Source organism: Eurypyga helias, unplaced genomic scaffold (genome assembly GCF_000690775.1).
Source record: "Eurypyga helias isolate BGI_N326 unplaced genomic scaffold, ASM69077v1 scaffold6150, whole genome shotgun sequence".
Taxonomy (NCBI): Eukaryota; Metazoa; Chordata; class Aves; order Eurypygiformes; family Eurypygidae; genus Eurypyga; species Eurypyga helias.
This window is the reverse complement of record NW_010227659.1, coordinates 34645-47227: the sequence shown is the minus strand read 5'-3', so window position 1 is coordinate 47227 and position 12583 is coordinate 34645. Positions and strand designations below refer to the sequence as shown.

Here is a 12583-nt window from a genome sequence, read left to right as displayed (position 1 = left end):
ATTAGTGCTGAATGACTGCACACTGTGCAACATCAAATTTTAAGATGTCCAAATAACTACATGATGAAGAGGAGTAGCACATGACCTCTGCAAGGTATTAAAAACACTTGTGATATATGGAGAAAGGTTTTTTTAAAAAAAGTTAAGTTGAACCTCGTGTTTTAGCTCTCAGTCTCATCCCATTAATGAGTCTCAAAACTGAATTCAACATCATTAAAGAGATTAGTTCCTACACAAGTTTTAATTAAAACTCTGCTAAGGCCATGAAACTCACTGAAATATGGAGATAATTTGGACAATACCATCCTTTATGATTATCATTATTTTCCATAGTCACATTAAAGCTTAGTAAATAGTTAAGACCTAGAATGGATATTAGAGAATGTAAAATAAACTACACTTGCAAAATCACCAGAATTCTTCAGACAGGATATTACCTTTGGGAAAATTTTTAAATCCTGAATAAGTCTGGTTATAAACATTCATGCATAGCCTTATTGTGGACTAAGGAAAAAGGCTACTAAAAAGGAAATGCATTAGCAATATTGAACATAATGGGGTTTTAGTAGTTGACCATAAAGAACAATGAGAAAATAATGGCACCAGGAGATTGCAGTGAACACACGGTTGGTCAATGGCACCTGGAGCTAGAAGTGGACTCTGACCGGACTATAAATTCCTGAAGTGCTAGAGTGAAAAGTCATTTCCAATAACTGTATGTTATTAGTTCAGCTTCTCTAATGTTGTTACACTTGTAATATATTGAGATACAAACAATTTGACAGTTGTTTCAAATTAATTTCTCCGAGGGAATCACAGTCCCTATCTCCTCTACATGATCACTTGAACCCTTAGTTGTGTCAAAAATATGTGTAAGTGCAAATGACAAAGATACAACCCTGAGAAATTAGCAGCAGAGTGATTTACAAGCATTCATCTGAAAGGACATAGATTAGAAAATGGCATAGTTGAAAGCAGTTTTCCACCTGGCTAACACTATTATTGGTTTTTTCAGATTGCAGAAATCCGTAAAGCTAAGTATCTACAAAGCTCTTGAAGACCAAAATACTACTTCTGTGAAGTATCAAGTATCTTGACCAGTATTCATGATTTTTCACAAGCAGTTTCTCTTCTCTGGGTACAGAGACTGATATCCAAAGCACAGGTTCCTGACTCCTACATTTAATTCAGCTTTAGCACAGGCTTCTGTTCAGAAACCCTTTGTTGTCCTACTTGCTCTAGCTTTCCTTCACACTCATGTCCCCTCCTGTCACTTAACTTGGTAAGCCAAGAAGCTCAAGGTTCTGGCCGAACTCCTCTCGCTATGGAATGCAGACATCTGGGATTGTCATGCATTCTGAGTAAGGCCACACTGAAGGCCACCTGTTGTTACTTGCAACATTTTAAGCTATTTAGATAACAGTGCTTTCCACGTTTGTTTTTTCTTCCCCTTTGCATCTTTGTCCCAGACTCTGGTGTTTGAGAAGTTAAATAGAAATAATCACTAGGCCAAGAAAGAGGAACTAAATTCTTAAAGAGTATGAAGGCTATCATAGATAAACAAAAAAACCCAGTAAATCTCAAAATCCTTAACTGAGACAACCTAGAGGCAAGTATCTGAGCTTAGTTTACTTTTTAATAAGAAATTTGTAAACTAGAAAGAATGATTCAGTTCATCTATATACACAGAATGAGGAGGAATCTACATCTAATTTGGAATATTGGTATTTCTTCCTCTTCAGAAAAACTTCCTGAATTTGCAAATACATAAAACCAAGTTACAACTCCAGACATCTATGCACCAAACATCCTTCACTTCCACCAGATGTCCAACTACACGGCTAGCCCAAACTTCACATTTTAATTATGATGAGTTTCTCTCACCACTAAATGTAGGATATATGCCCCTTCTGTGAGCCATGCCTCCGTGTCTGTCAGAAGCAGTCTCTCATAGGGCATACATATAGTAGGATCATTAACTGCTGTATCTCAGGAGTTAAGTGCTGCTGTCAAATCTGGTCCAAATAATTAAATTATTATGATTGCTTATTTTGCCATTTTATCCACATGCTCAGATAAGTTAGGATCTCAAGGGACAGTTTAGTAATTAAGTTTTCCACAGACATTTTTACACATTATTCCCTCCCAGCTAAGCCAATGTGCTAGTTCAGTATTTTGTGGATCAGACTTTTTTTTTCCTGTGACATACCTGTACCAGTTAAGAAAATCTAACCTACGTTACACTCCTAGCACTGGGTGGAATACTTTTGGAGATAAAAACATGCAATATATATCCTTCTTTGCGTTAGCTAGGAGGAGCTAAAGATTTGATTGGTATCTCATGCAACACGCTCTGTTGCTTTGCCAAGCACCAGTGGGAGGATGGAGAAGAAAGAATCAGCATCTCCCACCCTGCTATAGGACACCAGTTGAACAAAATTATAGTAACACTTCAACAGTCAACAGAACGAAACATTTGCCAGCTGAATATTCAGCACAGTCCTACACTCATATTTTACAGACACAAGCAACTCAAAAGCTGTACATTTACAAATTGTATCTTGTAACTCCATAGACATAACAATGCTTCACTTGTTTCTGGTGTGCAGGACAAAGCATGTCTTACCTTAAGAGCAGAGAAAAATTGTTACCTTTTCACTTAATTCACAAACAGACTAACAAGTATAATTTTGAGATGTTACAATAGCCACATTTAGGTATCCACATATTATTGAATATGAATTAAAATACGAGTTTCATACAGCAGAGTAATATTCACTATATACAGACAAGTCATATTGCTATGAAAACCTTAATGTTAGAAACGTAGTTGTTCAAGCCCAAATTTTGCCTTTTGACAGAAAGACAATAGAACTTAGGATACTTCAGGGATAACAATACAAGGTTTCCATCAAATCTTCTCCCCTTGAGAGAAACCAGAGCGTTTGATTACAGAGGAAAGAACCCTTCAGTTCTGTGCTCACTGAGGCTTTCCCACAGCAATACTCTCCTACCCCATTCTCCAGCTCCCAAAGCACCTGCTTTGTCCTTGCCAGACAGTTCCTTCTTTCACCCAATATTATAGCCATAGGGCATTTGATAAAGGGAATGTACTGCCATCTCTCTCATACCTGGAATCACAAATTACAGTGCTGTGTAGGAATACTTAAGTGTTTTCCTCCTAAAAATTCTGAACATCATGACCAAAATAGACAATTAACTTAAAATCTTCAAGTTTCAGATAAGCAAAAGAAAAATATAACTAACTAGTACCTTGCCCAGGTTGCAATTCAAGGCACACTCCTCATCTAGGCAGTAAGGATTAGATAAATATTCAAATTATAAACTCTTCTCTTTGGTTGTTTTAGTGCTAGCACCTCTTATTAAATACTAGCTTAGTTAAACACTGCACACTCATCTGTTTATGGTAAAGTGAAGCACATAACTGGAGGAGGTTCATCACTCAGATTGAGATAGTTGTGTACTGCCTGAGTATGGCATGGAGACCTTTAGAAAGGAGTCTAAGTAGTTGACGCAGCCCAGGAGAACTGCCAGGCACTGCAGCATTGCATCTTCCATTGCCACTGACTGGAAGAAAGAAATGCTCAAATGTAAACAGGCATTCATATGCAAGACTTGTCCAGTGCACAGTGACTAGACAGGGACTGACAACAACTGGAACATGACACAAGATGTAAAACATTTTTAAGAACTTGATTCTACTTGTTCACCATTTTTTCCAGGCACTGAGAATAGCTTCTCAGCAGGACTAATGTTACTTCAGAAACACTAATGTAGTTGTCTTCTCCCATGCAGTAACACAGATATGCTCTAAATTCTTGACTTTCTTATGCTACACAAAATGATTATTTGGTATTCAGAGACAAAAAATGAAGTAAGAATTATTTTAATTGCTTTATTTGACAGTGTGTTAACGACTGACCTTTGTAAAATGTATATGTAAATTCACACTGAATGTAGAAAGAATTTGTAAAGGTGAATTCTAGTAAAACTACACACATACAAACTGGAAACCTAATATAAAGCCTTCTGTTCTACACATTTAGTTTATCAAGTAGAGAAAATAAACAAGTGCCTAGTTAGATTTTTACTAATAACTGTATCAATTTTAATCATTAAGATTTCTAGACTAAGATTTTTTAAGGAGTAACAGAAGTGAGACTCCTTGAACCATAATTAAGCATACAAATAAGTGGCCCAACTTTCAACCTTGTTACAAACTCAGTAACTTACTCTATAGCCAAATAAAACACAAATCAACAACACCATTATCTTCAACAAAATGCCTCAAATCTGATTTAAAAGAATATCTGACCAGCTGCAGGCTAAGGTATCTATGTCTTTGCCAAACAAGCACACTTTTCCAACGTTATGGCTTCAGGCTAAAATGGTGCCCTAGAAGTCAAATAATTCTAAGTACAAACAGTTTTCTGAAACCACGTGGTTTTACCACAGAAAGATATTCAATAAAGATACTTGAAACTACCTGTTTTGGAATATTAATAACATTTTATATTCTAAAGTTTTTGAAAAGGAACAAAACTCTATGATCATTTCCAACTCTTAAGATGGTAACTTGAAACAGAAGTACTTGAGCTCCAAAGAACTAGTCAGAAGAAATTTAATTCAGTGGTTTTGGAGGGATGAAAAAAGATCCAGTGGGAGAGGGAAAAAAAAAACAAAAAAAAAAGACTCTCTCCATAGTCATTTGTATGTGATATTAAAACACAAAGTAAAGATAAAGTAATTCAAGACCAGTTTTAAAGATTCACGTACTGCGGAACATTAAAAACTGTAATATGGCAGCAAATGCAGTGCAATCCACTGTATACTACTATGGTTTTAACAAGGTGACATTTAACCTAAAATATATTGGAGTATCAAGTAAATCTTACAGTCTCATCGATGAAAAGGCACACCGGATACTAGTTAAATTGTTCATTTTATCTTGTATTACCACAGCATAAATCTGCATTGGCTATCAGTAAATCAAGTGTAGGCTATTTCAAAAGAATGAATTAGAAATGGAGTTTTGCAATATTTAAGGATGTATTTACATAGGAGGTAGTGCAACCAACATTCACAGCTGATAACATAAGGAATAAATCTCTAGAACAATGACAATATATTACAATCCAATGTTGTTGGCAACTTCACTGTCTCTTAAGCATTTCACCAAAACTAGTTTGGCATGTACTTTGTATTCAGAGAGCAATAGCTTACATATTTACAAATTTGGTTCTGTTATCTATTATATTAAGCATTTTGACTACGTAAAGAAAGGCATGTATTGCTTCTTCTCCCAGTCAGAGGTACTTAAGAACAACTTAAGAGAAGGAGCAGAATGGAAACGGGCCCCTGCTTGGCGAAATAGGCACATCCCCTCCTGCCCTCCCTCCCCTGCCCAGCTGCCCCTGCAGAATAGATATGGGGCTCTGCAACTTGAGGACAGGCAATTACAGAGGAAGGTCCTTCCTGGGAGCTGCACAGGACAACCCCATCAGCCCCACACATTACATTACATTACAACAGCCTCCGTTAAAAAAAGAAGGAAGGTCATTGTTGTAGGTGATTCTCTTCTGAGAGGAACAGAGGGCCTGACATGCCGCCCAGACCCATCGGACAGAGAAGTCTGGGCATCCCTGGGGCTGAGGTTAGGGACATCACCAGGAAACTCCCTGGACTGACAACGCCCTCTGACAATTACCCTCTGTTGGTAATGCAGGTGGGCAGTGATGAGCTCAAGGAGAGGAACCCAAAAGCCATCAAAAGAGACTTCAGGGCACTCGGGCAAATGGTTGCAGGATTGGGAGCACAGGGAGCGTTCTCCATCCCTTCAGCAGCAGGGAGGAGTATTGAGAGAAACAGAAATCACACCTGCTCAATGCATGGCTCAGAGGCTGGTGAGAACGGTGGAGCTGTGGGTTCCTTGAGCATAGGAAGGTTAATATGGCACCAGGCTGGGTGGTGACAGATGGTCTCCAGTGGTCTCAAAGGGGACAAACGATTCTAGCCCATGAATTGGCAGGGCTTTAACCTAGGTTGGAAGGGGGAGGGGGGCAAAACCAGCAGGGACACCAAGAGATGCCTAGAGCCTGGAGAAGAATCACTGCCCACCAGGAGAACACCTGGCAGGCAAAACAGGGGAATTCTAGATGCTCCAGTCCACAAGCCAAATTTATGGGGGGACCACCTTAAATGCCTCTATGCAAACGCAGAGAGCATGGGGAACAAGCAAGAGGAGCTGGAGGTGTGCACACCAGCGAGGGGCTACGTCCTCATTGGCATCGTAGAAATACGGTGGGATGGCTCCCACGACTGGAGTGTCAGAATGGAAGGATACAGGCTCTTCACAAAAGACAGGCAGAAGAGACATGGAGGGGGTGTTGTTCTCTATGTCAGAGACCAGCTGGAGTGTGTGGAACTTCACCTGGGCATGGATGAGGAGCTGACAGGTCAGGATTAAAGGGAGGGCAGGGAGAGGGGATACAGTAGTAGGAGTTTGCTACAGGCCACCTGGCCAGGATGAATGAGTGAATGAGTCCATCTGCAGACAGATAGCAACTGCCTCACATTCACATACCCTGGTCCTCATGGGAAAATTCAACCACCCCGATATCTGTTGGAGGGACAACAGGGAATGGCATTCTCCCTCTCTATTCTGCTCTTGTGAGACCCCACCTGGACTACTGCATCCAGCTGTGGAGCCCTCAACATAAGGAGGATATAGACTGGTTGGCGCAAGTCCAGAGGAGGCCACGAAGATGCTCCGAGGGCTGGAGCACCTCTGCTACGGGGACAGGCTGAGAGAGTTGGGCTTGTTCAGCCTGGAGAAGAGAAGGCTCTGGGGAGACCTTATAGCACCTTCCAGTACCTGAAGGGGCTACAAGGAAGCTGGGGGGGACTATTTACAAGGGTCTGTAGTGACAGGACAAGGGGTAACGGGTTTAAACTGAAAGTGGGGAGGTTTAGATTGGATATCAGGAAGAAGTTCTTCCTGGAGAGGGTGGTGAGGCTTTGGACCAGGTTGCCCCGAGAAGCTGTGGATGCCCCATCCCTGGAAGTGTTCAAGGCCAGGCTGGATGAGGCTTTGAGCAACCTGGTCTAGTGGAAGGTGTCCCTGCCCATGGCAGGGGGGTTGGAACTACATGGTCTTTAAGGTCCCTTCCAACCCAAACCATTCTGTGATTCTATGATTCTGTAATTAAATGCAAAGTGCTGTAAGACAGTATACACCTGAAGAGTTTTTAGATATGTTTTTCTTTTCTTGGGGTTCAGAAACTGTACTGCATCATTCTGCTTCTTGTCCAGAAGCTAGTTCTGTATTACAGAAGACAAAGCAAGCACCAGTGCTGCTCCATCACTTCTCAAAGAACAAAAGCTGCACATCAATCATGGCGCTGCCATCCTAACAGCCATTCCATTAAGTGTGCAACTCTCAGTTCATATACTGAAGCACAAAGTAAGAACAGATCTTCATTTAAAAAGTTTTAAACCTACAAGATAATTTAGGAACCGCCTGGATTAAAAATTGAGTTTAAATTTTTTTAATAAAAATTATTTCAAAAAATAAATAACTTTTTATATTTCCCATCTTTACATATTTCCCCTTAAATTTACAAGATAAGAAGCCTTTATTATATCTAGGGCTCAGCTGTTGTAGAATTTTTGATACATGATTTGAAAAGGTTTACATTTAACTGTGAGTAGTATTCATTTGACTGATAGTTATACAAACTGCTAGGTCTTTTATAACCATAGGAGCCTGCTGCATTTATGCACCCAGTTACTAACACAGTAAGTAAATAAAGTTCTCTGTTAATTGGGAAAACTATTAACTTGGCAATTATTTATACACAATTTTCTAAGAAATTAAAATGTAGCAGTCATCTTTCCATTGGCAGTTCCTAAAAGTTGTCAAAGACGCTTGATTGTTTACATAAAAAGTATCTGAGAATTACACAAGTTCCTAGACGACTTCATTTTGAGCAATATTATTGCTCAAGAGATGGGAGTGTTCTGCCTTAAGAGCAGAACTTCCACTTCACACAAACCCTAATCAAACTAAGGGTCTCAGAAAAGCTTTCAATAGCTGTCTCATGTGCATGGTGTCCCAAGAGCTCCCTCCACAAGAAGAGCAGCCATAAATCACTGCTGCACACTCATCATCTCCCAAGCTTTCTCTCTGGCAATGGGAGTACTACAACCATTCCATCCTGAACCAGGAAGAAGGTACACATGCCTTCGTAGATCTTTAAATCTAGTAATAAAAACATCCAGTCCCCCCGCAAAATACATCTTGTGCATCTAGTGAAACTCCAAAAGAGAGAAGATAAAACTCTCTCTGAATTAAGCTCCCACCTCTCCATTTCAGTAGAATAACTGCCCCACTCCCTTGCTTTCACCTCTTAAACTCACTTCTTCCAAGCAAGCAAAGCAACCTCAGCAAGGCTTTTTGTACTAACATACAGCATCACAAAGTGGTCTTCCTACTAAGCACTGCTTCTACACGTTACGAAATGAAGGACACAATATCCTCAGGCCAGGGGAAGCTTCCTGAAGTTTCCTCAAAGAACTGCCTACATCAAGTGATAACTCTAAATACTAATATTTGAACACAGAAATCAATTTTCCCATTAAACTGCAAAATAGCTTACAACTAGACAAGGCATTCTTGGATAGACAGCAGACATTCTGGTAAATTGACGTCTTGGTTTAATGTGCATTTTCAATTTTTAATTATTACTAGCATGATATTTTTAAGTCGAGCCCTTCAGTATTTAAAATATTGAGGTGTTTTTGTTTGGTTGATTTTGTGCTGGGTTTTTTTTTGATTGTTTGTTTTTGAGGTTTTTTTGCTACTGTCACAATACAAGATTAGTCACCCCCTGCCATTTTATAAGCTGTTTAGCTCATTTACAATCAAACTGAATGCTGACACAAATTTTAGAATTAACATCCTTTGGTCATATTTATCTGCAAAACAATTCAAAACGATTTCATTTAAAAATAAAATTAAAAAAAAAAAATTACCCGAAAAGCATGAGATGTGTCCAAAAAGCCTATATATATTAAAAAGAAAAAGTGTTTTATTTTTTTCCCTTAAACAAAACATTTGCTATTTATTTTGTCTTGTGTCTTTTAGGACTTTGCAGAAATTCTCCCCTTTCTACCTCCCTGCCTAAGACCATGAGAGTCATCTTTGAATTGGCATTAAAAGAGGTAGTGGTATGTAGTGATATGGTCTACAGCCTTTAATTTTTCCTATAATTCTTAATAAATTTAATATTAAAACAAGATATTTGTTGCTAAACTTCAAACATGCCTTCCATCCTAAATCATATGATGTAATCATAGTTGATCTAATTTCACACAGCTACAGAAACATTCATTTATCTATTGTAGTGCTTTTCCTTCTATATACTTGTAGCTCAATTTATGATACCCTGCAGGAAATTGAGTATTTTTCTAGTCAGCTCTCAGGAGAAACCATCAGATGAATTAGCAGGTGAAGTACTTCAACATTAAAACTTTTTGTGACAAATTGAACACTGTTAGAAGTTCGTAACTAAAGACTGAGCTGTAAGTCCTCTCCAAAGAACACTTCCTTTACTGACTTTTGCAATTCCTGCAATTTTCTTATGCGGAAATAAACAAAAAGCACACAGCTTCAACAAGAGACTGATCACTAAAGCATGAAACCACAAACAACAGACAACTACATTCAGGAACAAGTATGAGTTTACAACAGCAGATAAAAATTCTGCGTGTCAGTAGAAAATCAAGTCTCTTCAACAAAGATTTCAATTTGAACTACTGATTCCAGCTGATTTGCTGAGCTACTACTACAGTCTTGCACTTCTTTGCAAGTATGAAATTGCCAGTTTCTGCACTTTTGCATCAATCACAGATCTGGAATCAGAGCTCAAATTCTACAGATTAGGTTGATTCAAACTCTGAGTTTGGATGCTAAGTAGTATTTTCTTCTAAAAAAAATTAAAATAATAGAGAATGTTCCACAGCTGACATTCTAAATCAATTATTCTAATCCTTTGTTTTTTCCATGATCAAGTTAGAAAAGAATTAACTGACCAGTTAGAAGAAAGGATTAAAAAGTCTAAGATTACCTTCAGTTGATTATTGAAAATATCAATTTCCTGAAGTTTAGATCTGGTTTCTTTTTCTACTTCATCTAGCTGGTCTCGAAGCTGTTGACGTGCTAGTTCCTTGGCTTCTAAGGCTCTTTTGATAGTAAGAAGAGAATCTCCTGTTTTTAAAAATATCGTCAAATACTTATTTTCTTACACAGAGAATTTTAGGCCATAGAAAGCAACACTTTTCAGCACGCATCTTACAGCACAAAAAAAGAAATTAGTACACTGTGCAATGCAGCATCTCGTCCTGCAAAAACTTATGCATTACAAAAACAGACTTACTGTGCAAACTGTTCTGTTGAACTTGCTTTAGCTGGTCATTAAGCAATTGCTTTTCTGGAATCAATCTTCCAAGCATCTGCTGGGATTCCTGAGGAGAGAGAAAACAAGAAAAGAAACAGACAGAAAGTTGAGTGAAGGAGGACCTTAGCCATAAGACCTCATTTTCACTTCTGCTAAAATAAGTCTGTTTTTCATCTCACCATATTACATACTATTGCTATAATCCAACCACTATCAGTGTGGTAGTACCACTCAGGGTTCTCTACCAACACAAAAAAGTGAGCATATCCAGTTTAAACATATTACTTGAGAATTGGTTCTTATTGAATATGTAACTTGGCTTGTAATTGTCTCAAATTCAGGACAAAAGATAAGGATAGATTTTAGAAAATGTTAAAACAAGCACTTACGAACCATTTCATTCCCATTTCAATAAATGAACATTCACTTTGATCAGGAACAGAAAAATAAACATTTGCAGTTTATTTATAGAAGAGAAAATAAATGCTTTCACTTTAAAGGAATATATAACGGCCAAAAGCTATGCAACACAAGCTCTGTTAGAATAGAATACTTGAGTTCTAGATCTCTCAATTTAGCACTCTTGAAAGAGGATTACGATCTCTCGCGATTTCAACACACCATCACAAGATTGTACAACGACACATTAAAGGGGACCCCGCAGATGAGAAATTCCTCCTTTGGTGGATCATATATATACATACATAGTATATAGATCATATTTATATATATATAGTATATAAACCTTGCCCTTTCTGAAGGATGAAGTGCTACTTCATACACTTTTCAGAAGCCTTGACCTCCAACTTCAAGTTGTCAAAGCATATTACAGAAGCATGATGTGAAACAGCTTATTTTATAAAAGCCACCTGAGTGTCAACATACCATCGTTCAGACAACCCCAGTAATTTATTTCATCAGACATCTTGAGACAGAGCCTTTTGAGGAATCAACCATCTGACAATTTCAGTTTGTCATGAAGGACTGCAAATGCCATAATACAATCCTAAGAATAAATGTCACCTAATTGCTTAATGCCAGAGTGAGTCCCATGAAGAGTTTTTAGTTTTTGTTACAAGAACCCAAGGTTGACCATACTGAGATGACTTCGTAGTTGTCCCACTTTACTCCCGGCAGTCTTTGATTGAGCCTCTGCAGTGGACAGCTCAGACCTTACGATTATGCAATGACTGCAGAGTACTGTAATCTCTATGTTCCAAAAAACCTACTTAGCTAGCACAGCAGAGTCAAGGACTTCATAAATCCACCAAGGATCACAATTAAGATAAACCAGGCATTTGACTGTTAGGGGTTACATGTTTCTCTCACTGTTCAGCTGCACTGTCAACAGCATCAGCACATCTTTTTCAGCCCTTCAAGGTTATCATGAAGGCCAGATACTCTTATCATGGGACTAATTATTACCTACCTAGGGCCAAATGAGAAACACCAATATATAATGCAGCATTTTGCAGAACATCTGCCAGAGGGGGCCTGCCTCCTTCCCAAACACACACAATTACCATGTTCTTAAACTACATGCAAAACACTTTCCTTTGCATTCACACCTTTGCATTCCTTCCACCGCACCCTCCCACCTAAATACCTGCCTGCCCCATGCCATAGTTTGGGATGAAAAATTTAAAAAGCATTATTAAATTAGTATAGCACACAGGCATTGTGGAAATGAAGATTTCAAGCAGTATAATCCAAGAAAGGAGGCATCTAGTAGACTAAATGCATTGATGGATAAACCTCAAGAGAAAGAGGGAATAAAATCACGTTTCAAGACACAATAGTATTAAAATCGTATCATACCAATTCAAGAACCGTTTAGATAAGCCAAACAGCAGAATAGATGTCAAAATGAAACATGATTTGCAGAAAAATTACATTCTTCAAGCACAAAAGGTAACACAGGGCAAAATTTCAGGCTGGAATGTAATCCTAAAGTTAGCTGTTGACTTTTAAAGGCCAGAAGACTTCTAAACTCCAGACTACTCAATCTTAATACACAGAATAGTTTGGAAGTATTTAAAGACAGAGAATGCCAAGTAATCATGAGGGTCAAGTTCTGATTCCTGAAATCCGAGACATGTAATAAG

The 12583-nt window shown here is 38.4% G+C and overlaps 1 protein-coding gene across 1 annotated transcript in view; it reads right to left on the bottom strand.

Moving 5' to 3' along the window:
- Positions 1–12583, bottom strand: part of ITSN1 (intersectin 1 (SH3 domain protein)) — a 104306-nt gene that overhangs the window by 60615 nt on the left and 31108 nt on the right. The window contains exons 14-15 of the mRNA XM_010156938.1: positions 10458–10545; positions 10149–10288 (exon numbers count right to left, since the gene is read on the bottom strand). Coding sequence (XP_010155240.1) covers positions 10149–10288; positions 10458–10545 — 228 coding nt within the window. The remainder of the gene's footprint in view (positions 1–10148; positions 10289–10457; positions 10546–12583) is intronic.